The sequence below is a fragment of the Aspergillus chevalieri genome, chromosome 3 (genome assembly GCF_016861735.1).
Source record: "Aspergillus chevalieri M1 DNA, chromosome 3, nearly complete sequence".
Taxonomy (NCBI): Eukaryota; Fungi; Ascomycota; class Eurotiomycetes; order Eurotiales; family Aspergillaceae; genus Aspergillus; species Aspergillus chevalieri.
The window spans coordinates 3,686,728-3,711,839 of record NC_057364.1 but is presented as its reverse complement, the minus strand read 5'-3'; the positions used below and the strand labels follow the sequence as shown (position 1 = coordinate 3,711,839).

At 47.3% G+C, this 25,112-nt stretch overlaps 9 protein-coding genes across 9 annotated transcripts; 4 read left to right on the top strand and 5 right to left on the bottom strand.

The window, feature by feature from the left end:
- Window positions 1-1,065: 1,065 nt before the first annotated feature.
- On the bottom strand, window positions 1,066-2,301 carry ACHE_31274S (wax synthase family protein; the record flags this gene model as incomplete). Its single annotated transcript, XM_043277985.1, has 2 exons — window positions 1,066-1,507; window positions 1,562-2,301. The coding sequence occupies 2 exons, from the start codon at window positions 2,299-2,301 to the stop codon at window positions 1,066-1,068; spliced, it is 1,182 nt and encodes a 393-aa protein (XP_043135809.1).
- A 1,060-nt stretch (window positions 2,302-3,361) lies between these two features.
- On the bottom strand, window positions 3,362-3,773 carry ACHE_31273S (uncharacterized protein; the record flags this gene model as incomplete). Its single annotated transcript, XM_043277984.1, has 4 exons — window positions 3,362-3,452; window positions 3,500-3,586; window positions 3,637-3,707; window positions 3,759-3,773. The coding sequence occupies 4 exons, from the start codon at window positions 3,771-3,773 to the stop codon at window positions 3,362-3,364; spliced, it is 264 nt and encodes an 87-aa protein (XP_043135808.1).
- Window positions 3,774-4,045: 272 nt separating this feature from the next.
- ACHE_31272S (regulator of G-protein signaling domain-containing protein) lies at window positions 4,046-4,945 on the bottom strand (the record flags this gene model as incomplete). Its single annotated transcript, XM_043277983.1, has 1 exon — window positions 4,046-4,945. One exon carries the CDS (start codon window positions 4,943-4,945, stop codon window positions 4,046-4,048), a length of 900 nt encoding a protein of 299 aa, XP_043135807.1.
- A 688-nt stretch (window positions 4,946-5,633) lies between these two features.
- Window positions 5,634-6,263, top strand: ACHE_31271A (uncharacterized protein; the record flags this gene model as incomplete). The annotated part of the gene is made up of 1 exon (XM_043277982.1): window positions 5,634-6,263. One exon carries the CDS (start codon window positions 5,634-5,636, stop codon window positions 6,261-6,263), a length of 630 nt encoding a protein of 209 aa, XP_043135806.1.
- Window positions 6,264-7,712: 1,449 nt separating this feature from the next.
- On the top strand, window positions 7,713-8,689 carry ACHE_31270A (glycoside hydrolase family 43 protein; the record flags this gene model as incomplete). The annotated part of the gene is made up of 2 exons (XM_043277981.1): window positions 7,713-7,997; window positions 8,054-8,689. The coding sequence occupies 2 exons, from the start codon at window positions 7,713-7,715 to the stop codon at window positions 8,687-8,689; spliced, it is 921 nt and encodes a 306-aa protein (XP_043135805.1).
- A 2,982-nt stretch (window positions 8,690-11,671) lies between these two features.
- On the top strand, window positions 11,672-12,146 carry ACHE_31269A (uncharacterized protein; the record flags this gene model as incomplete). The annotated part of the gene is made up of 3 exons (XM_043277980.1): window positions 11,672-11,708; window positions 11,762-11,885; window positions 11,948-12,146. 3 exons carry the CDS (start codon window positions 11,672-11,674, stop codon window positions 12,144-12,146), a joined length of 360 nt encoding a protein of 119 aa, XP_043135804.1.
- A 4,102-nt stretch (window positions 12,147-16,248) lies between these two features.
- On the bottom strand, window positions 16,249-17,412 carry ACHE_31268S (uncharacterized protein; the record flags this gene model as incomplete). Its single annotated transcript, XM_043277979.1, has 1 exon — window positions 16,249-17,412. The coding sequence occupies one exon, from the start codon at window positions 17,410-17,412 to the stop codon at window positions 16,249-16,251; it is 1,164 nt and encodes a 387-aa protein (XP_043135803.1).
- Window positions 17,413-18,925: 1,513 nt separating this feature from the next.
- Window positions 18,926-21,888, bottom strand: ACHE_31267S (putative UDP-glucose,sterol transferase; the record flags this gene model as incomplete). The annotated part of the gene is made up of 6 exons (XM_043277978.1): window positions 18,926-19,122; window positions 19,178-19,316; window positions 19,390-19,972; window positions 20,026-21,030; window positions 21,077-21,698; window positions 21,756-21,888. 6 exons carry the CDS (start codon window positions 21,886-21,888, stop codon window positions 18,926-18,928), a joined length of 2,679 nt encoding a protein of 892 aa, XP_043135802.1.
- Window positions 21,889-23,362: 1,474 nt separating this feature from the next.
- ACHE_31266A (uncharacterized protein) lies at window positions 23,363-23,602 on the top strand (the record flags this gene model as incomplete). Its single annotated transcript, XM_043277977.1, has 2 exons — window positions 23,363-23,452; window positions 23,525-23,602. The coding sequence occupies 2 exons, from the start codon at window positions 23,363-23,365 to the stop codon at window positions 23,600-23,602; spliced, it is 168 nt and encodes a 55-aa protein (XP_043135801.1).
- Window positions 23,603-25,112: the final 1,510 nt, after the last annotated feature.

Genomic DNA, 25,112 nt, shown 5'->3' with positions numbered 1-25,112 from the left:
GACCGCCTTTCCCATTATGCCGCTTTCCCCCACCAAAAGCCATTCGTGATTGTCCGGCACTTCTCTGCCCTCCATATTCGCTCTCTTCTTTTCCTTTTTCATGCTGGAGTCTATAGGGCCCATTTTTCGCCATCAAAAGATGTCTATCTTGTCTGTATTTCAGTTTGGCTTCCGCCCCCGTGGCCTTTAGTTTTTCTGTTCCTCCACCCAACCTTCATGATAGCTTCACTAGGCTGCAGCATATCGTACGACTTGGATGTGGTCACAAGTTCGCAAATTGCGGATGTTGGATAACTACCCAACAAATATGCGCACTAGCATAAAATTCGCTAATTCACCCTATTCCAGACTGTCAGGTGACAGTTATGAAGTTGACATACCCATGTTTTAAAACTGAATGTATTTATGTTTGGTTATGACAATACTATCTTGCATTTTCCCCTACGTACTAGATGAAATAATAAGAAATGATCTTGTATTTATTATTAAATACTATTAAAATGATAGATTTGGCATGCATTGTAGAGTAGATAAGGTGTGATTGTGAGTAGTTTTATGATTGTTGGTTGATTCACGCAGTCAGAGAGTGGAAATATATATTTAGCACAGAGCGAACTAAGTACACTTTCTTGTAAAGGGTTACAGTACAACGTTAATCTATGGAATTTCGTCAAATTCCCTTTCAGAAAGCACAGAAAGATAGAGAAAAGTAGACCTCGGCACAGCCCTGGGCATGCCCGGCCAGGCTCAGTCCGGACCCGCCCAGCGGGCGGACATCCTCTGCCCGGCGGGCTACAACGGACTCTAAGTGCCCGCCCGGTGGGCAAGAACGGGCGCCCGCCGGGCTGCCAAACAGTGCAAACATAGGGGAGCCCGTGAACCGAATTTGACGCATGGTCCGCCTTAATCAACTCGCGGTCATTTTCAGCGTCGGTTTCACAGGTACTAACATTCTAACGTTATATGTAATGTATATTGGTGTTGTACACCTAATTTATAATTACGTTGTGCTGCTTACATGCATCTGCTGATATATAGTTATTCCATCCCAGGTTTTATCCAAAACTATGCCAACAAAACCCCGAATCCCAGGTGCATAGGCAACGGGACCCTCTCACCACCATCATACACCCCCTTAATAACCGGCACCAACCATGTAGGCGCCGTTACAGCCAAGAAACCAATAACCCAGAGATATCCAACGATTCTCCTCACGATACCTGTGCGTGTACCCTTTCCCACAACAGTGGACCAAATATAATCTACTAGCTGCTCAAATATCATCCCAAAGGCCTGTACAGTGAAGAAGTGCAGTGCTCCGCTGTCTTTTATCGGAACAGAAAATCCCAGATCCATGCCCAAATGCACGAGACCGGAGAGGGCAAAGACCAGGACGAGGCGTAATATATACGCCACGGCCGAGGAGCGGGGGATGCGCAGAACGGATGAGAGGACGAAGTTAATGTTCGACAAAAGACATGTGCGGAGCATTTGATGCCACGTTAGCCTGTGAGGTTAGCTAAGGGCGCCCCAACATAATGACGAGGAAGGGAAGACATACCCCCACAACTGACGAATGGACCACGCATCAAATAACGAGCCACTAATCGGTGGCCACAGCGCTGGCTCAGAGACACCCAAACCAACGCACGAAAGTGCCGTAGCAGAATAGACACCCACAATAACCGCCCGGGTTAAGACAGCGAAAGGCACCATGAAGCTAGTTTGCACAAGAACGCGGTGCAAAACGGACACATCCGACTGTCCCCAAAGAATACCCAATTCCTCCTCAAGACCGGGATACCGCAAATCGACCGTAAAAATCCTAATAAGCGAACCACAAAGAACAGCCTTCCCCGCACAAGTCACCAGGAAAATCCCCTTCCCAGGGACATACTCAGGCTCATCACGCTTAAAACACGGCAGCCGCCTAATCTGCCACGGCGTCCGCACCCGCCGATAATTGTACGGCATCCAAAAAGCCCACGCCAACTGCGATGTCTGCGCCTCCGCCTTGAGCTGCGTCTTCTCCCACTTCACCTGCGCAGCATACGAAACCCGACTCAACAGTAACAACTCAATCCCATTAAGCACGTTCACCCATCCCATCGCCGCAATAGGTCCCGCGGCACGGATATCACGTCCCGGGAGGAGAGCCTCGATTTGCACGGATGTCGCGAGCGCGATGATCGCGATGGCGGCTGCGGAGCGCGCGATGTTCGCATTTGGCGGTGTGTAGGATATTGTTAGGCCGATTGTGGCTTGCACGAGGAGCCATTGGGGGAGTTGGGTTAGGACCATTTTTCCTATACCCTGGTATAACTTAAAGTGAAGAGAGTGAATTAGCTACGATGTCTAGAAAATTGAGTGTTCGTGAGGCTGACGGACTGTGGGGCATGGGGACCCGACACGGCGGTGTGTACGCTTTTCCTATTACGGTAACCAACTATGTACGGAGTACAAGTACAGAATCTGTACATACAAATACACCTAAGGCCGGTTTGGGGTGGATACCCTATAATCTAGGGTCCTTGATATCCACTTTCAATCCCTCAGGAACCACAACAGATTCAAGATCCCCGACAGCCGTATCTTCCGGAGCGTGTACCCTATGAACCAGCACCAATACTCATCAGCACTAACCCTCGCTTAGATACAAGGTGCTGAAAACATACCTAACGAACTGATTTGCCTTGAAGGTATCCGGGAACGTCAAATTTTCACCCACATATATACTGCGTAAACTACCCAGACAATTAATATCCAGCCATTTAGTGATTAACAGCATGGCGGTATAGCTGTTTGATTGATACATGATACAGATATAGAAATGAATTAACGGGACGGGGGAGCGTGATACGTACTTATCGGCAAGTTTCTTGTCCTCTCCGAACTGTTTGAGGGCGGCGTCGTCGTTGTGGCTGACGTTGAATAACTGGATGCTTGTTGTTAGATGAATCGTGCTGGGGGAGGGGGAAGGAAGAAGAGGTAGCTAACGAAGAATTTTCTCATCTTGTCGTTGTTAGTTTGGTATTGACGCTATCGATGCGGATGCAGGTGTATGTATTTCTGGTGGTCACAGTTATGGTGTCGTGTATAATGGGAGCCATTTATATGTACAGACCAGGGGCAAGACTGCTATGACGTTTATTGCCATTTCTCGAGGCGAAATGTCAGGAGACATGGTCTAGAATTGATGGCATTTGCCATGGGAGATAAAATATAGAATGTGTTGTATGTGCATTTTAGCAATAGGCATGTTTTGAGCTCGATTCTGGATGCTGGAAAGCCATTGGTAAATATACACATTGCATACTTCGGCAACCAACTACGTACATAACAGCAACCATATATCATATATTCACATCTTAAAATCCAGAATATCAACTGCCAACCCCGGGACCTCGACGCTCTTGAGTTCATCTACATCCACGTTATCTGGCGCGGTGACCCTAACTTTACAGTCAACACAACCCGAACACACATGAAGAAGACATACCCCATGAAATGAATGGGCGGGACAGTTGTAGTCGACTCGAAGTCATTTGGGAAGGTCAAGTTTTTGTCGTGGTAGATGTGTCGGAGACTGCGTTTATTAGCAGGTATTGATACGGTATAGAGTGGGCGGGACGTAACTTGTCGGCGAGTTTCTTGCCATCGCCGTAGTAGTCGTGGGCGAGTTCGTTGTCGTAGCGGATGTCGAAGGTCTGGTTCGTTAGTTATTTGTATGGTATATGGAGAGGGTGGATGAAGCTGACTAGGTCTTTGGTCATTTTGCTGGTGTTGCTTTTATGCTTGGTGGCGATGCTTATGTTGTTGTTGGTGAGAGGTAGTAGTGAGGAGTTAAATATAGTAGAGAATGCGGGGAGAGGATGAGGTCTGTATGACTTCATTGGCGAGATTTGCCATTCTCAGGGAAAAGCATACTTTTCACAACTGATAGAATGAGCTGATATCAACTGTAGACAAAATGCCATCTATCCACGCTCATACCCACACTACATCTAAACTTCCGTAAATCACGATGCAACTATCTACACATGCACTACCTCGACGAACTCCTCAAATGCCTAAAAATCCCGCCCTTAAGATGCAACCGCCACCTCCTCTTCTGCTCCTGATGATGCCTATCCCCTTCAGACCTCCTACTAGGACTTGACTTTGCCCTCGTCAAATCAAGCTCCTTACTCCCGCTGGTATCGAACGTAGATTGAACAGCGCCAGAACTCACACTTCCGGGCTTGCTGGAGTAGCTGGATAGTCCGAATGGAAAGGTCGAGCGGCTGTGGTTCTGGTTATGAGTATTGTCGTCGGTGAAGACGATGCTTGAGGCGTGGCTTCTGTCGCCTGTGTCTATGTCGGAGGGGCGGGGGGATTGAGGGCGGGATTTCGTGGAGGACGAAGTGTTGCCGCCGGTGAATGGGAAGATGTCTGAATGCGCGTATTCTTTTTGGTCGATTGACCATGTATCGTGATGGAGGCAGGATGTGGAGAGCGGTCGGGGCTGTTCTCGTTCCTGGTTGACGCAGCTGCGCAAGAACGGTAATAGTATTGAATCGTGTAGTAGATCGTACATCTCCTGCAATGCCGAATCAAGAAGCGTGGGGTCCGGAGGATAATCCTCCTGCTTTTTTGGCTTCGACTCGGTGGCGACTAGATCATCCCGTATACCATCCGAGATGTTGATCTCACGCTGCGCCCCAGGGATGATATACATCTGCAGTATGCGCTGCCATTGCAAATGCAATGTCCGACGGGAACTATGATCCCCCATGCGCTGGAAACTATTCCTGTACCGCCGGGCCTCGAGAACGAACTCGAGGATCTCTAGACAGTGCGTTTTTGATAGGAAGGCGATTAACGCGCTTAGTGTGTAGGGGTATGGTGCTTTGTCGTCGAGGAGGTCGTCGAGTTTAGGGTGGATGTGATAAAAGGATGAGTTCATGGTGCATAGCGGGCCATTTTATGCGTGTGCTTGGTAAGAGTGTATATAAGTGAATGAGTAGGACGAGGTGAAAATCCGGGGTCAGACTGACGGGTTGTAGATAACGTCACGACTCTTTTGGGGAGCATTCGAGAAATTCTCCGAGGTTGCCTGTTTGGGATATTGGTATTGCCAAGAGTTGATGTCAATCACGTCGTAATATGTGAAGATCTTTTTGTTGACCCAATAAAATTCATAACGGTTACACGTGCAAAATAGCCCACGTCTAAAGTGCAAATAAGTGAGAATATCTCTTTAATGGCGTACCGGCTTACCCGACAGTCATGCATCGTACAGCCCGACACACAGATCTAGAAGGAACGAAAGCCCAGAAACCGGAAAACAAAAAACAAAAACAAAAACGGCAAAAAAACCGCCCCGGACGAAAGTCAATGATCTCAAAATTGCCACGTACCGGTCAAGTCTAGACGTAAGACCCATCCATGGGAACCCTCGGAAACGTCCGTGGGCCATCGATCATGCCAGGTCGAGACCTGCTCAAGCGTGGTCTAGCCCTTGCTCTTGTTTCTTATATCTATTGTCTTGTCCCATTGTGTTTCTGCTCAACCATTCATTCTTTCACTGCCATTCTCTGTCTATACTTTTCTTCTCTTTGTACTCCTTTCCCTCTGTACTCTTTTAATCCAACATGTCCGTGTCTTACATTCCTCGCGCTCGTCCTCGCCTCTCAACCACAGCCATGAACACCACCTTCGCTCAGAGCCCCTCCAAACTCGCCCTTCTCTCCCACCACAAACTTCAACAGGAATCCTCAGCAGAGGAGCCGGATCTCCGCCGCTGTCTGGGCCACAATGCCGTTCTTTCCAAGACCATGACTGCTGCCCGCAGAGACTTCAGCCGCTACCGCAAGACCTCGTCTTCTTCTCGTTTCTACGAAGACGACGGTGTCGACGGATACATCAACAGAAAAGAAGACCAGGGCAGCGTAGTCCGGGCGCAGCTTGCGAAGGCTGTGAGGGGATGGATTCGCAGACGGTCGATGGCGGCTGATGCGAATGCAAAGATTACTACCACTACTGCCGCTACTACTGTGGCCACGACTCCTACAGCAACTAAGGCACCTACTACCACTACCACTACCCCTCCGAACGACAATGCGCTGGCTCGCGTTGCGGCAAACAACAACCGGGATACCGGCAACAAGTGGAGTATATTTTCGAGTCTGGTTTCTATCAAGAAACGCCAATGCGTGGCACGACTCGTGCCCGGCCGGAAGTTCTGGGCGCAGCCAGTACTCATGCAGGCCAGTGCTGGTTGACTAGTGCGGGTCTACATTTTACCATTTTTTCGTGAAGGAGCGGTTCAGCGAGTGATGAAGCAGTTTACGAGTACGAGTATACGAGTAGATACACTGTATCTTAGAAACAATCTAGACCATCATCCATCACCCACCGTTCATCCAATGTTCCCGTAGAACACCCGATTAAAGGCGATCATGTTCACTACTCTAAAAGAGCTTGATTGCGATCTGTCGTCTTATTGGTCGATCGGTCACATGATAAGAGTCTAGACCGGTCTAGACCCTCTGGGTAAGTCTAGACACGTACCCCAAAGAGGAACACGCGTTGATGTCATCAGCCCTGCGACTTGTTTGGTTCGTGGTTCCTGATTCACGGCTGACTAGGCGATTATGTGTACCATGAGTAACTGCTACCTGCAACGGTTCCTGACGTTCCTGATCGTACCATTGCTGATCGTGATCGTATGCAATTGGTGATTTTTTTTTTTTTGGCTCCCGAGACCGGCCTTTCGGGGATTGTTCTGTGCTCACGTGCGAGGGCACCACTTAATCAGATACAGGAACAGCATTGGATAACCTAGCTTTCGTTGATTTTGCTCCGATAAGACCCCGATACCACCCAGAGCAGTTGACCACTTTGTTATCCGTATTTTCTACTCGCATTTCTAGACCTCCAGCTCGGATCATTTAGCAGCCCCGGAACTGTCGCTCTCAACGCTCACCGCAAGAGCTATTTCCAAGAACTCCTCTCCCTTTCTGCTATATTTGGTGTAGATCCAACACAAAAACCCAACATGGCCCCCAGATTCCAAATGACGAGGAATCCTTCCCCGTATTCGCTTATGGTTGTGGAATTGGCCGAAGTGGACTCCTTTGGATACAGATCCTCACTTTGAGAACAAAACATCAAATGTCGTGGTTGATACCCTACCACTGCCATCGAGTATGTAGCCAATACGAGAAGTCGAGGAATCGTGGATGAGCGCCAAGACCAAGCCCAAAAAATCACGTGACTTGTCAGCGATTGTTTACTCAACATTCCCAATCCTTTTCATAATTATGCAACATATCCAAGCGAGTCCCCGCAATGCACAATCTTGCGAACCCTGCATTAACATTATGCGCTCCTCCGGCACCACTGGAACACCATTACAGCTAATAACAGGATGATCGGCAGTGCAATACGAGGTGAGGCTGTGGAGGTGGGTTTCTGCTTCGGAATCAGCCCTCGAGGCTGAATGCACGATGGAACGCAGGATCTCTATTTTCTTGTCTTGCTCCGATTCGTTGAGGGGATTTGGGATACGAGTGATCGACGATGGGTCTTGGGCGTGTTGGCGAGATGAAGAATGTGAGTGCGCCTTGGTGGAGGTAGGGGAGATGGGGAGGATATGGGGTACAAATACAAAGAAGGCTTTCGCCCCATTGTACTTGTTCAATTGGGAAAGGAAAATTATCGATTAAAAAATGTCTATTAGGGGTATTAGTCTTCTCGCGGCTTCTGCACTGTCGGTCTTCGCGGCTCCGGTCCGCGTGCTGAATACGGATTTCCCCGATCCAAGCCTGATTAAGACCGATGATGGCTGGTACTCGTTTGCTACGGCTGGAAACGGGGTGCATGTTCAAGTGGCTACTTCGTCGGATTTCAAGACCTGGGAGCTGCTAAAGGGTCACGATGCTATTCCTGGTCCATTCCCGGACTGGACTAAGAAAGATGGTCCGGAGGTTTGGGCGCCTGATGTGATCAAGAGGGTACGCCTACTTTCCGTCTAATTAATAATAGCGAAGGCTTGGCTGATAATGAACAGGACGACGGCAAATTCGTCATGTACTTCTCCGCCCTAACCAGCAAGGACACCTCCGCGCACTGCATCGGCACCGCAACCGCCACCTCCATCAAAGGCCCCTACACCCCCAACGATACCCCCCTCGTCTGCCCGCTCGACCAAAACGGCGCCATCGACGCCGTCGGCTTCCAAGATGACGACGGCACGCGCTACGTGATCTACAAAACCGAAGACGCAGACACAACAATCCACCTGCAGCCCATGAAATCAGACGGCATCACTCCCAACGGCAACACAACAACCCTTCTGAAAAAAGAGCCCGAGGACGGCATCCTCATTGAAGCACCGAGTCTGGTTAAGAAGGACGGCACGTATTACCTCACCTTCTCGTCGCACCGGTTCGACACCGCGAAGTATGATGCGAAATACGCGACTGCGAAGAATGTCGCGGGGCCGTATACGAGACAGGGACAGATTCTGAAGACGGGCGATAAGACGAATAACGGGACTGTGACGAGTCCCGGTGGTGCCGATTTCTCAGAGGATGGGAAGAAGATTGTATTCCATGCTCATCGGAATGGGAAGGACGTTAGTCAGGGGCGGGCGATGTATAGGGCCGATATTAGTTTGTCGGATGGGAAGATTACTATCAATTAGTTAGATTTACGGTCCCAGGAGTATTTTTAATGATTAATTATGTAGTTATTCCTTTTGCTACCAGGTAATGATACATGTAGACAGATCACGCCACTCACATGACTGCCAAGACCATTAATCAGCACGAACGTGACACGCGACCCCCAAAAAACGTGTCCACAGATCACGCCACCTCAAAAACGTGGACGCGTGACACTTATGACCGCCAAGACCATTAATCAGCGAGGACGTGACACGCGATTTATTCAAATACAATACCCATTACTCTGAATTTCAATTTCAATTTTCTTCTTATGTTACAGTTGTATGTGATTTCAAAGTATACGTTGATCTTCTCATTACTATGGATCCTCAGCCTGAAATCTTCAATTTAGAAGATTTTACTTCATCAAGTCCAGAGACTGATCCCAATGTCGAGGTATTTATTTTAATTGAGTATTTGTTAACTGATTGCTAACGGCTCAATGCGGAAATAGGGCATTCCTGTACAACTCACAAATTCAAAAAGCCATTCTCTCCAGACATCAAAAATTGAATATATTGATGACTTACCAGAGTATCCGACAAGTCATATTCATGGATATTCATATGTTGTTGCATCTAGAGGGCGATCACAGAATGAAATGGAGCAGCTTGTTCATGAGGTACTGTTGAGTACTTTCTAATTGCTTTTAAAGTGCTTGCTAATCAGTTACAGATTCAATACTCACGGCGTCAACAACATGGACCAAGGAGACCAGTCAAATGCCCATTTTTCAACTGTTTAGTTAAAAGATGGACTTGGAAATGCTCTGGTATCTACGCATGTGAATTTTTGAATCCATTTCTTCAATCCTATCATCATACATTTGTTGATGAGGATTGTTGGGATGTGATTCGAAATACTCAGAGGAATATCCAAATCCTGGAGGCAAATATTGGAAAACGAAATGCATACAGGTATTTAAACATCTCCTAAACAGCTTTGAAGCAATTACTAAGTACTTCTAGCTATTATCGGTCAAAAAATGAATTTTTCAATAAGGGTTATGCATGCATTGACCAGCTTCCAACTTGCAAGCCAGTTTTTAAGCGGCATACCCAAATGGTTGGTTAAATCTTTTTACAATGCTCCAAGTGATTTCTAACTAGTCATAGAATGTCCATGGTGAATTTCCACCATATATTGGCTGTAGTAATGGATCCAATGAGTTTTTAACAAAACATCATCGAGGATCTATTCAAGGCCATACATCAATTGATCTACAGTTCCTTGAGGACCTTTTTAATCATGATATTATGCCACCAACTGAAGAATGTGGTGTTTTTGAATCATTAGCATCCCGACGAAAGTATTGCGGTAAGTGTTTTTTAAGTGATTGTCAATCACCTATTAACTGGTTAAAGATCGAGATCACCTTCAGGGGCCAGGCAGACTACAGCATACTTCCTGTGGTGTTATTTTTACTGCTTTAGTGCCAGTTGATATCAATGAATGTCCATATATCCTCTTTACATCCCATGGAATTCACCAGCATCCACCTCCACCACCAAGCAAGGCACCAGAACGAATTTTACAAGGGGTTAAAAGGATTATCCAACAAATACAAGACCCGAGTTTGACCACAGGTAAGTGGTTGGTTCTCAAGTGATTGAATAATACATACTAACTAGTGTTAGCACAATTTCTTCGAAGTCCACAACTAGAGGCATTTTGTCAGCAGTATGGTGCTTCTACATTAGCAGAGATCCACTCTAGCTTCTGTAATAAAGACCGAATTGCAACAATTATCCAGAAACAACGACTTCTTTCATACCCTAATGGACAGGATATTAATGGGTTGCTATTCCTACAGAACCGGGATTCGCTAATCAATGTAAGTGGTTCTAATCATCCATTGCCTCATTGAATGACTATTAGAATGCTAATGAAGTGCCTAGGAATACATTCAAGAGAAATATCATGATTCTCAAGGTACAATGGTATTTTGTGCCTTCAAGGATCAGATTGACTTATTATCAACTTTATCTTCATTTGAAATTGATATGTCTTTCAAGCGAATTCGATCCAAAGAGATGAATGAGGTTCTTTTTGCAACATTCATGCCAGATCAATGCAAAAGTTAGTATCTGCATAACTGCTTGAGAGCTACTTGCTAACCACTTGGCAACTAGTCATAACTTTACTTCGAGTCTTTACCAGTGAGGATTCTACTGAAGGTTACTATTTACTTTTCAAGCGAGCATTCCATCTTATTGAGAAGGTTTCTGGACGACCAGTTCTATTTGATCCAATTCATGGATCTGGGATTCATGGTATTATTGTTGATATGGACACAAAACAGTACACAGGTAAGCACTCCTGAAGTACTTTTGATGCAGTTACTAAGTAATCAGGGCTTGGGCAATATCTTTCTGAAATTGATCCTCAACACCAAGATCCTACATGGCAGTTACAGCATATTATCATATTCTGTCGTGTTCATTTTCAACGCTCAATTTTAAAGGCAATTGGGACTAAAAATAAAGGATCAGGCCTTTGGAGTCGCATGATGAGTCTCCTAGATTGCCAGTCAGAGGCTGAGTATGATGAGTTGATTAAACTACTGATACGTTAGTATTGAAGTGGTAATAAACCACTCAATAAGTACTTGCTAACTATCGAATAGAATATGAATCGCCAGCAGTCCAGACCTGGGCCATACAAAAAAAGAGTGCAGTTATTAAGGCAGGTCTAAATGAATCATGCTCAAAAATTCAGCCACATTATTTTAATATTCTACGAAACCATACAAATGCTGTTGAGCAATCACACCAAAAATCATATGCTTCAGGGAAATATTTGACTTTGGCTGAAGCAGCTCGGAAGTACTTACCAACTACTCATCAACTGCTTGATACAACACTAACTATCTTAGTTCTGCAAAACTTGACAAAGATGATATTCTTCAATATCATAATTTTCAGCAGTTCAATATTCATCATTCATATCGAGCTTCTACAATGGAGGCAAACTATCTGCGACACATGAGTCGGGAAAGTAAGTTATATAAGTACTTCTTAAGTAATTGACAAGTACTTAATTTAATATAGGAAGAGGCCATAAACGTCAGCGATTATCTTCAACAGCTGAATCAGAGAGGCAAGCAAGCAGTCAAAATTTTGAAATCTCACATGAAAATTCAAGAGGTTCTTCTTCTCAGGTTGCTGATAATGAGTAAGTATACTTTCATGTCAAGTGCTTCTTGAGCAGTTACTGACTAGTTGATAACTACTTAGATCTACAACCTCATCACGGAATCTTCGCCGAGTGGCTTCAACAAACATACTGACAATTGAACAACGCCGTCAAGAATTAGAATTACGAGACCTGGAGGCAGAAGTCAAAAGGAAAGAAGAAGAAGTTCGCTTGAAACAGCTTCAAAATGAGCAATTAGAGCTGGAACTTATTGTAATGGGCCGAAGCCTTGCTATCTAATATATAGATATGTACAAAAGAACTCGTTGGGGAAAGGAAAGAAAGAAAGAAAGAAAGACACGCTGGCGGTGGATTTATATACTCGTGATCAGGTGATCTACGATCACCTGACTTCGGCACGCTCTTGTGAATAGCTTCAATCGAGAACCATTTATGGTTCGAGGTGCCTTTCGGGCCTAGCCCGTTACATTACCCCCTTCCTCGTCGCCTCCGCGATCGCCCCCCGGCGTGGGGTGGCTCATTTGGTATACTCAAGGCCGATTGGACAACAATCCCATTCATCGTTTTGTAGGTTTCCCAGTCATCCAATGCTATGGTATCCTCCATGTTCCTCGCATCGTTCCATTCCGGTTCCTGCCAGCCAATGTATTTGACTAAAAACTCATGTCTTTCGCCTCGTCCCCACCGTCGAAAACGCTCATCTAGTATTCGTTCGACCATATATTCTTCATTCCCATTGATCATTTCTGCAGGAGGTTGGTAGTCATCTTTCCGTTGGCTAGGGAAGGGATCCATTGCCGCTGGGCGGAGGAGCGCTGTATGAAACACGTTGTGGATTGTGCCTGGTGTGTTGAGGCGGTAGGTGTGGGATCCAATCTTTTCCAACACAGTAAATTTTGCCTGCCTGCTTCCCAGTTTCTTGCTAGGGCGTTCTGTTTGTATATTGCGCAGGTCAAGCCAGACTTTCTGCCCAACCTGGTATTCAGGGGCGACATCTCTTTGACGATTGGCATAGTCTTCTTGTTTCTGTTGGGCGACAGCCAGTTCTGTTGTGGCGATGTCAAGAGCTCCCCTTAGCTTGGCTGCAATTCGTTCACCTCGTTCACGCATGGTGCCCAGGTCTGGTGCTGAAAGGTTGATTTCAACATCCTCTTCTAACTGAAAGGGATCGACGTGGTAGCCGTGGTCAAGGAAGAATGGACTGACACCTGTGGAGGCAGCATCCCGGCTGCATATTGCAAGCTGTGCCATTGGTAGCAATGACGCCCAGTTCGATTGTGTGTGATCACAGAATGAGCGCAAGAATAGTTCAATAGTAGCATTCATTCGCTCAGTTTGGCCATCGGTTTCAGCGTGGTAGGCAGTTGATAATTGTCGTTTGATCCCCAGTAGCTCACAAAAACGCTTCCACATCTCATTGGTGAATTGTCTTCCTCTGTCTGATACAATACTGGCTGGAATGCCATGATAGCCAATGAAACTCTGAATAAGCTTCTGTGCTACTGTGTAGGTGTCGATCTTCTCACAGGGTATGGGGATGACACCTTTTCCAAGGCGATCGACAATAACCATGATGTTTTCATAACCATTTGAGATTGGTAACTTCTCGATGAAGTCAATTGCAATATATCTCCATTTTCGGTCTGGAATTGGTAGAGGCTTCAGTAGGCCTTGTCGGCGGTCTCTCCATACATTGTTGGCACTGCATTTGTCACAGTTCCGTACAAATCGTCTGACATCCTCAGAGATTGCAGGCCAGTAGACCCTTCGTGCCAGGATAGCATACATTGCGCTCCTCCCTGGATGGCCTGTAAGTACTGAGTCATGTGTTTCTTGTAGCAACCTTGTCCTCAGAGATTCAATGTCAGGGACCCATCGCCGGCCTCGGTAGCACAAGCGGTTGTTCGGTTCAATAGAGCATTCTGAGATTGAGGCTTTGATCCCCAGTTCACGTGGGAATTGATGTGCTCCTACTTGCACTGCTTCTCGTATACGACCATACTTTTCATCTAGTGGCTCTACCCGAGCCCAATGTTCATCAAGAGTCATATCCAGTAGCTCTTCCAACGATGGTCGCTCACTATTGAGATTGGTAGGTTCGTTCGCCTGTTCATATCCTTGAGGTGCGCTTGGCTCACTGTTATAGGGCTCCATGCCGACTGGTGCTAGAAGGATCCGGGACACATTAATAGGATGGGGTTCTTCAACTAGTCCTCTTTTGCTGCTTCCTTCCACTGGTCCGTCCTTGAGGATCTCAGGATCGAATAGTCGTTGTTCGCGATGCTTTAGCCGTTCATCACCCAATACAGGAACATCCTGCTCTCGTCGAGACAGTGCATCAGGGCGCCCTGCAAGCTTCCCTGGTCGGTAATGAAGTGTGAAGTTGTATCGGCTCAATAGATCTGCCCATCTCATCTGTCTCTCATTCAGTCGTCTCATGGTAGTAAAATAACGGAGATTGCGATGGTCTGTCAGTATCTGGAAATTTACCACTGATATGAGCTCTGATTCCCACTCTTTCAATGCATTGATGATCGCCAAAAGTTCCTTGTCATGAATCTGGTAGTTGCACTCTGCAGGAGTGTTTTTCTTGGAAAAGTACGCGCAAGGTCGTAATACACCATCATCATCATACTGTGAAAGTACGCCACCAGTGGCCCACCCTGATGAGTCAGTCTCGACGACAGTCTCGCGGTCTGGATCAAATTGCATGAGGATTGGTGCCGTTGTAAACATCCTTTTTAACTGTTGGAAGCTTTCCTTGCATTTATCATCCCACACAAAGGGTTTATCTTTTTGAGTCAACGCTGTTAGTGGAGTTGTAAGTTCAGAATAGTTTCGGATGAAACGTCTGTAGAAGTTCGCGAATCCCAAAAATGACCTGACACCTTTCACAGTGGTAGGGGCAGCCCAGTTCATGATTGCTTCAACCTTTGCTGGATCCATGCTGACACCTTTTCCTGCCTCAATAATGAATCCTAAATATTTTGTTGACTTCACTTCAAATTCGCATTTATCAATATCAATCTGTAAGCCAGCCTCTTGGAGACGGCCTAATACTTTGCAGACATGCTCTTGATGCTCTGACAATGTTCCATCCGTAAATATCAAGATGTCGTCAAGGTAAGCAGAAGCAAATTCATCTAGGAAATCTCGTAGGACCCAATTAACATAGCGTTGGAAGGTGCTCGGTGCATTGGCTAGTCCAAATGGTGTTACAAGCCATTCAAACAGCCCAAATCGAGTTCGGAATGCGGTCAACCATTCATCGCCGGCAGCGACACGAATCTTGTGAAAAGCAGCAATAACATCCAACTTGGTGAACCATTTTGCTTTCCCAATTCTTTCCAATGTTTCATTAATTAGTGGTAGGGGGTAGCGGTCCTTCTTTGTAATGGCGTTCAGTGCTCGGTAGTCAACACAAAATCGCAAGCCTCCACCAGGTTTCTTGACAAGCAATACAGGTGCTGCAGCAGGCGAATTGCTAACACGTATGAAGTTCTTTTCCAACAACTCTGTCAATGTCTTCCGTAGCACAAGCAGTTCATCCCTTGACATATTATAAAGGGGGCCCCATGGAGGTTCAGGGGTCGTTCCATCAGCGTTCTTATTGAGTTCAATCTTATGGTCGATATTTGGTCCTCGATATGGTGGTTGCTTGTCAGCTTCCTTCCGGTCAAATACTGATAGGAATTTATGGTAATGAGGTGGTAGTTTGGTGCGGGGGTCTGTCAGCAATTTGGGTCGTAATGCTTTCTCAATGTCCTTTAAACTTGCGGCGAAAATCTGTACGCTGCTGTCCTTTTTCTTTTGTCGGTTCCATAGTGCAAAAGCGTTCGCCCCGATGGGCTGGATATCCATTTGTGGTTGATCTTCCATGCTACTAACAACAATGCCATTTGTGAAGCGCAATTTCGGACCATTCGGGTCGATAAACACTTGTTGGTCGTCTATCCATGCAAGGCCTAAAATCATGTCGAGTCCCCTACCCAGTTTAGGAACAACATACAGCCATGCAGTGTTTTGGTGGTTTCCCCCACGTTCAATGAGATTTTCGCTACCTCCCTTATACAATCATCCGTTGGGCCCTTGTAGTCGTCGATAGTTCGTGGTTTGATGGTTACACGCTCCAGTTGATGTTTTCGGGTAAAATTCTCAGAAACCATACCATATGTAGTACAACCGGTGTCCACTAACGTTCTGCTGACCTGTTCTCCATTGACTAATGCGGATACTCTGAATTCAGGTCTGTCAAACTTGACTCTTTTTCGGAAGTCGTTCCACTCCTTCTGAAGGTCTATCTGAGCTGCTGGGGCCGGTCGCCATGTAGGTAGATCCATCAACTGCTGGTGGTGCTCCTGCAAGAGACTTTTTGCAGGAGCTATTCTTTTCCCAGCTTGGGTTGTTCCCTCAACTGCTCTTCTTCATCTTCGAGTTCCGGCCCATGAATGTGTGAGCGAGCCATGCGGGTACTGTTCCTAGGACTGTCGTAGGGGCAATGGGAGATAAAATGCGTGGAGTCACCACAACGAAGGCAACGTCGTTCTTGTCTGCGGCGTTCCATTTCTTCTCGTGATACATGCTTAGCCACGCGTCGAGGTTGGCTGCGTGCAGAAGTTGTTGTTGTGGGTTCCCAGTCCATATCTTGGGGTGGAGAGGAAGCACGGGTGGTATTCACAGGGTGAGCTGGAGAAGTTGAGGTGGTATGCTTATTGTTCCGTGAGTACCGCAATTGGTTCTTCTCCATCCGGTCCGCAATCTGCTGTAGCTGGCGGCAATAGTCTTCAAATCCATTTTTCTTTTCAACAGTTTCAAGGCGTGTGTTCATCTCACGGTTTAATGCATTGTCTAGGTAGGACCTTTTTGTGTTTTCAGGCCAGTTATGGCCATCAGCTTCCATGAGTAGTCGGTTGAACTCAGTGAGAAAGACTGTGAAGGGCTTGTTGTTCTGTTTCAAGCTTGCAAGGTCTCGTACAGCCTTCTCCTCCAGATTCCGGTCCAGAAAGATGAAGTCCATTTGATCAAGCATTCCGTCCAGCTGGCTCTCAGTAGCTCCTTTCTTAGCAAACCGCTCCATCCAGGGCAGCACCTGCATAGCAGCCCCATCTGTTAGACGGCCAAAAGCATACCACATACGATCATAGGCATTGCCCAAGGCTTCTTTATCGACCTCAAGTTTAGCGCGCAGCTTGCTTCGAAACGGACGGTAGAGACTTCGGTTTCGACCATCAAAGACTTCTGGGTCTGTCAGCTTGGGTCGAGGTCTCCTAACAGGGTCCGCCATTGGTTGGGGGGCTATCTCTTCAATAGTCGGTTGTGGCAAGGGCTCTCTGGGTGGGCTCGTCAACTCTTCTTTGAGACGACGAAGATCTTCAATCCGCCGTTCTTCCATTTGTTGCAGTTGTCGTTGAAGTCCTGCAATAACTGCGACAAGATCTTGTGGGACAGGAGTGGTGGTCCCTCCTGAGTGTATATTGTCTCCCATGTTGCCGTCGGTTTGGTCGTTTGACTCGTGGTCGCTGATTTCCGCTGAAAATGTGGTCATATGACTGACTTGACTATTGATTTGTTTGTAAATAGCTCAACTATCCGTGAATTTCGATGTCTGATATCCGATGTCCAATGTATCCAGTTATCCGGTATGTCCAATCGTTCAATGTGTCCAGTGTGTCCAGTGTTTCCAGTGTGTCCAGTGTGTCCAGTGTGTCCAGTGTGCGATGTACGATCCGTTGCGCGTTCAATCCGATGCGTAATCCGTTGTTCAATAAATAAGTAGATAGATGAGGGCGAACGAGTTCTAATGTAATGGGCCGAAGCCTTGCTATCTAATATATAGATATGTACAAAAGAACTCGTTGGGGAAAGGAAAGAAAGAAAGAAAGAAAGACACGCTGGCGGTGGATTTATATACTCGTGATCAGGTGATCTACGATCACCTGACTTCGGCACGCTCTTGTGAATAGCTTCAATCGAGAACCATTTATGGTTCGAGGTGCCTTTCGGGCCTAGCCCGTTACACTTATGAGGCAGCGGATTCAAATTCAGGAACAGCAGCAAACTGATTAGCAAGTACTCAACAAGCATCCAGAAACTGTTTATATAGTAATGTTGAGCCTTCATCATCTCACTGCCTTTTATTTTTCCATTGTATCTTTTTATCAGTAGCCAGCAAGTGCTGAAGAACAATCTATATGTGAGATTTGTGACCCTAATTTATTCCGCAACAAATATATATATTTTTGCCGGCAAACAACTTCAGGTAGCTATTGGCTGTCTCATACAGGTACCAAATATAGCACCTCTGAATCAATTGATTAGAATCTATATTCCAATCGCATGTACATTGGTTTTTATTAAATCCATAGACGTTTCGATGGATAGGGAAGTCATGTAAGGTAGTTGAAATTAGTGACGCGGACTGAAACTTTACACAGGCCGTTTCCGTCTGTATTTTAGTCACATGACCGCCAAGGCCATTAATCAGCAGGAACGTGACACGCGACCCAAAAAACGAGGCCTCGTCATCTGCAACCACAAAAACGAGGCCTCGTCATCTGCAACCACCCAAAAAACCGAGGCCTCGTCATCTGCAACCACGCTCCGTCTGAAGTGAATACAGTTAAGCCCACCCGACTGATCTCCCTGATCGCTTGATGACAATCGGTCGGATAATCAGTCGATCCGATTACCGGGATTCTCTATATAGGCCAGCGTGTACGCACATGTAGCAAGAACAAGCACTCAAGCACTTGTACTACGTGTGGTTACCATAGACTTCAATATTACTCCTTTCGGCGCATATTAAATCCTCTATCTTCCGTATGTCATATAGCCTCGTGCAGTCGGATTATCGGCTCCCGATTCCCCTAATCTGCTGAGCTACCCGCTTCATCGCTCAAGGATTAATTACGTGAGACCCCTGTAAAAGCAGCGGGATCTGGTCCGTAATGGTAATTCGGAGTTGCTCGCAGAATACACTACACGAAATGCTGTGACCATATTTCGCCCCAACACCAAAAATAAACAGAATGGTATCACATAATAACAGACCAATCAGTTCAAACACGTCCGCCATCCTCCATCTGATGCCAGACCCTAATAACCTCCGCCCTCTCCTCCGCCCCCGAAGCACACATCTCCTCGATCCCCTGCGCAATCCTCGCCGCAATAAAATGCTTCGTCGAGCTCCGCGACAGCGACTTACGCAGATTCTTATGGATCCCGTCAAGCGGATAGCCTGCTAGACCCCAGACACCTGCCCGCTTCATTAGCAACCATGGAAATGAACGAGGGGGTTATGGGTGAGGTACCAGCTACAGGTTTGAAGATTACACACCCGATACCCTTTCCGACGCCTTTGAGGAGGCCTGTGGGACCGGAGCGTTGGAGGCCGGCGTGCGGTTGGGTGATTAGGCCCGTTAGACCTTGGTAGAAGCCGTTTGTGAATTCCTATTGAATTAGCACCTGTATCGTATCCACGCAAGCTAAATCATAAATACAGGGAGATAGGTAGGTGGCTTACACTCCCCGCAGCACGAAACCCACTGCGTATCCCCATGACCTTCGGAAACCTCTTGACCGTGCGATCATGGTATAACTTCGGTGCGTTGTGGAAGCCCTTTGATAAACTGAGTGTTATGTCGCCGGGTAACATAATCGCCCAGTCGATTACGTGTTTCGCGCATTGACCTGCCCGGTAGCCTGCGTCGGAGAGGGCTTCTGCTCTTTTTTCTTTTCGTTTTTCTTTGGCCGAAGTGGTTGTTGTCGTGAGCTTACGGGTTATATCTTCCCCGTTCGCATTGTCTTCTGGTTCATCTGGGTCTGCTGATGGTGCATCTGTATCGGATTGTTCGGGGCCTGGACGGGGTTCTGGTTCCGGTTCTGCTTGTGCTTCTGGTTCTAATTCGGGCTGGTGCTGTGGGCCATGCGCGTCTAGGTTATCGCGTGCTTGGTTCTGTCCTGCTTCGCGTGTAGATCCGACGAGACCGGTCGGTATGTCGCGGATGTTACCGATGAAGGCGGAGATGGCGCCGTAGAGGACTCCTGCGCCGGCGGAGAGGGGGCCTTTGGGGTCGCGGTGGGTGTCGTATTCTTGGGGGAGATATCTGTATTTATTAACGTGTGTGATTTAAGGCTGAGATGGGGAGGGAGGGCTTACAGTTCAACGTTGAAGGGTTTGAGAAGACCAGCTTCCACTAAGACCGTTGCTGCGAATGCACTGAGCCGTATGTCCGAGTGCCGGATTTGCCATGCGGCGGGTCTGTTCGGACAGATCGAGCAGCGGAGATTATCTAGATCTAAGTGGCGATAGAAGCAGTGTACGGCGCTTGCGACGCCATTTTCGGATTCCATGTTCTTGCCGATTTCGTTGGCTCTTTCGAGTGTTGAGGATTCTAGGGCTTTGTTGATGGCGTCTTTTAGCTTGTCTGTTGTTAGTCCTTTCCAGGGTACTGGTTCCGGGCCTGCGCCAGCGCGAGCAATGATGCTTCCCCAGAATTGCTGGTCTCCGAAGAACGGGATGACGACTGTTGGTCGACCGAGTGCGAGTCCGGCGGCTGTGGTTCCAGCGCCGCCGTGGTGGATTACGCAGGATACATGCTTGAATAGCCAGTCGTGGGGACAATTTCCGATGAGGAAAATGTTATCCGGGACGTCGACTTCTTCGGAGCCGATGTTTCCCCAGCCCTTGGCGACTAGTGCACGGTGGCCAGTTTCTTTGACGGCGTCGAAGACTATCCGTGTTAATTTTGCTGCGTCGTCGACGACTATCGATCCGAACCCGATGTATATCGGTGCTGGGCCTTCGTTGAGGAATAGCTCCAGGTCTTCGGGAGGACGGTAGTCACTTCCTGAAGAGAGGAAGCTGAACCCGCAGATGTCGATGTTGTCGCCCCAGTCGTCGGGTTTGGGGAGGAGGGAAGGGGACCAGAGGTATGAGTAGGGGATGCGTAGTCGATGGACTAGACTTGGAGCTCGGCTGCCATCTAGAGGGTCTAGGCCTAGGAGGCGTTTGCGGAATTTATTGATTAGATCTCCAAGGCCTTCCCAGATCATCATTTCGACGATTGCGTAAGAGGCGAAGTTGGCGACGGAGCGTTTGGCGTTGCGCGCGCGGACCTGGGCGAGCGGGTGGGGGAAGTATTGCGTTGGAGACCAGGGCATTCTACTCCATCAATATAACTCTTTCGATGAATATCAAGGTTACTCACGTAAACATCAAATGCAACGGAACCCCCATCTTCTCTGCGCAACTAATATGCGCATAACTAGGCGGATTCGCGATAATCGCATCCGCCACAAACGGCCGACTCCGGTAGTCTACTGTTTCACTCCACGGGTTATCTATAATCTGTTGCTCACCCGTCCCATCGCCCATCTCATGACATGACCTCCAACATCCACTGAAAATTTCTTTCATTTCCTGTCGTCGTCTCGCGATGGCGCCGCTGCGGATGGTGCGCAGGTCCGGCAAAAGACCTGGATTCTTGACCATGAATGCCATCAGTTCGCCTGGATCTCCGCCGATGCTGAAGAATTCTAGGCCATTTTCGTTGACAAAGTCTTTGAAGTCGAGGTGGGTGGCCAAGCGCACGCGATGGCCGTGTCGTTTTAGTTCTTTGCCTAGTGCGATAAAGGGTTGGACATCTCCGCGCGAGCCAACGACGTGGATTACGATGTTGAGGTGAAGGGGGTGAATGCGCTCTTTCTCGGAGAATGGGATCACGGATTCTCGTCGCGGTGGGAGGTCATGCGGGTGATGTTGGAGATGGTGTAGTAGTCCTGCTAGGTTAGGTTCGTCTTGACGGACTTTGATGTCCAGGCGACCATCCTCTGCGCTGTATTAGCAACATACTCTCTTCAAAAATAGGGACGAGGGAATTTGCATACCCAACACCCGCACCCCGGTATTAAGACCATCTTCCCAGAACTTGGCATGATTGCGACGGTCCGGGATCTGCGCAAGGATTTTATCAGGCCAGTCTAGGCCGTTGGCCCCCGGGACAGGTGCATTGGGAGGCATCTGTAACTGTTAAAGAGTAGAACATTAGATTGAATAGTTACAAGCCTTCGTCGCATGAAGTCTTTGATATCCGAAAGAAAGAATCGTAAAAATGAGGTATGATGTCATGTCAGATGATGTCACTATCCGATTGCCCTAGTAAATCCTCAATCGGGCCGATTCGAACGGCATCTCTGGGCCGAAGTTCCTAGACAGTCTCCTGGCCTGTTTCCACTGGTGCTTCAAAGTTGTGCTCACTCATCCGGAAATGGCTACATCTTCCTTGCGCCCTCCGGAAAATTTTCTCCTGCCATTCGCTCAATGGACATGGCCAACAACCCCTCACTCAGCCTTTTCTTCTCCATGAAATCTAGCTGAGGGTCTATCCATCCTTCAACATCTGTATCCAGACATTCCTGTGCAAGCTGCTGGACCTCGTTCCAAGCTTCATATTCAGCAAACCGGTGTTCATATAGGTTGATTTCTTCTTTTGTGAACGAAAAAGGACTCGAACCAGTGAAGCCGGTACATATATAGGATGGAAATGTGAGAGTCGGCGGTTGATAGCTACTGGGAAATCGCTTAAAGGGTTACATGATTACATGACACAGCCTTGTTTGAAAATTCTTGTTTGAATGTGTCCTGACTTGCATCGCTTCTGTTTCTCTAGAAATTAATCGTGAAAATTAAGGGTATTCTATCAACATATTTGCACCGGTACTGTCACTTCGATCGTGGATGTCCTGCTCCATTGGCCCTCGACACGATATGTAAACGATAACTTCACCGAATATGTTCGCGCAACAAGACACGAGAAGAATGTTGGGAGATGCGCCGGCGCATCTTCCGGAAAGACAACAGGTACCTGCACAGATGCCGTGTGTGCTATCGACTCTCCCCTGAGATCCTTTTCCGTCTGCCATTTTATTGAGCCCAATTGGCATGATGGTAAAGACACTGTCCGCACATTTAATACATTATGGTATGGACATATTGACGAATCTATCAAATCCGGGAAATCGGGCCACGGCTCCAGGGAAGAAAAGGTGAGGATATAGAGTCGAGGATGGATGGACTGTAATTCTGGCGGTGTTATTTGCGCCGTAGTAGTATATTGCAGGCTTGCTGTTATCGTTGTAGCAGGGAGACCGGACTGTAGATGTGACTGAATGGCAGCCGGTTGTGCTGTTTTGATGGATAATGTTCCTAGTGCTTGTGGACACCATCCCCCGATAATCTTTTTTTCATTACTCAAGCGGTAAAATTGACTTTTCCGTGGGATAAGTAGCGGTGCTCGTTCTTTTCGCAATGAGTGTATATGTACCGGGCACCTCCATTCTGCGATAGTTCTGATAATACCAGTCTTGCGACAGCTCTCAAACACCCAAAGACAAATTAAATACGTGATCTCAATACCTTCCGGTGCCATATAATCCACGATCCGGTCCTTGAGCTGCCGGAAAGAACGTTGATCCATACTTGGCGGAAGTTGACAATGTTCCGAATGAATCTGCTCGTGGCGATGCAAATGCCGACAGGCATTATGGGGGATCTCGGGCGGCACGACAAACTCGAATGGCAAGAGGTAAGTTGATCCGATCTCTAGGCTTGTGGATTTCGAACACGTCAATTTGGCTAACGGTTGTTGCATTCGTAGGAACGTCTTCGATGCTGTCGATGGTGGTATGGGGATGTTGGTCGCGTTGATGTCCATGGATACAGCGGTTATGCCTGAACGATTAGTTAACAACTCATTAGATGCTTTGTAAAGGTATACCCTCGAATGACAAGTTTAACTGATCCAAAGCAATTGACTGCTGAGGAGTGAACGATATCGTTCCCTCTATCCGGTCGTAGATGCCATAGCTTCGTTGCGAGTCTGTGAGGAACTGCACATCGGCACAGGACTTTTTGAACATCATATACATCTTAAAATCCTGCACCTACTCAGATATTGCGAGTTGTATCAACCAACTTTTCTTAGTCTTTGTATCTTATATTCTCATCGGCATTGTGTCGGAATGCCGATGCTGAGGGCTCGGGATACCGGCCATAATACGAGAACCGCATCGGGAATGGTAACGATGGAAACCCCTCGGGGAAACCGCAAAGGCCCAACTTGATTTTCACTTGCATATGGAAATTAAAGAAATAACTGGTTCCCATCAGATATCCGTGGTTGATGTATCAACATTAACATCCCCAAGTCCCGAGGAACAGCAAGCCCCTTAATCTCTCCATTAATACCTGGCTCGTGAACCTTGAAGACATGCTTCTCAGGCAGCAACAGTTTAGTCGCTGAGAAATAATCCGACGCCTTCATTTTCATGTCCAACTGGGGCGTGGGTGCATCGATTTCCTTCCACCGCTCAGGGATGTGTTTGGCTGAAGTAAAACCGGGTACATCGCTGGTTATGCTGCGATTCGTGGTTTGATTCGGCACCACTGCAAAACTACTCTGCCCTTAATGGGAAGCAAGAACGCATACATGAACAATCTAAGGAGTCCTTGGTACAGTATGCCGCTAACGTCCGCAGCGAGTGGCCCCGGAATGAGAGTGACCAGGGAAAATTCGTGAGCTCATGCCTACCGAGTTGCAGTTTCTAAAACAGCTGACTGAACTCACACAACCCGAGTAAGATAATATGGTCAAGAAACAGATTACCTCGTCTCTGGACAATTATCGCGTGCACAGGTCTATGTGCAGCTCGACCCGCTGAAGGACCAAGTTACGTTTGGCGGCCACGCGGATATCCGAACTGAACCAGGTCCGACTGTAGCTGTTGGGTGCAAACGTTGGCCAAGGAGCCGGGAGGCCGAAATCCCGTTCCATTAACATCCAGCACATGGGCTACGAAATCATTCAAGATTCTTCTGGCACAAGGTTTTGCTTCTCGCACGACTCTGTCACCCTCAGGTTTGAATATCGAGTGGACGAAATCCCAGACAAGACGCATGCCCTGACCAGCGCTGTACAAAATGAACAAAGGCTCAGTTCACATCATTACATGGGGCCTACCGAGGATAAGATCACGCTTGCTTCGCTGGGGCCTTTTGCCACATGGAAGATCCGCGTTGTATGCGGTGGTGGAGTAATTTGAAGCTGGACTTGGAAGGAGTAACGAGGGACTTTTAGAGTTCCGCTGCTCCAGTCGGCCGTTGCATATCAATTCAGCTGCTTGTATCTATTAGATCCCGTGATACATACGCGTAAGATGTTGGATAAGCTACAGCGAAGTCGGTTT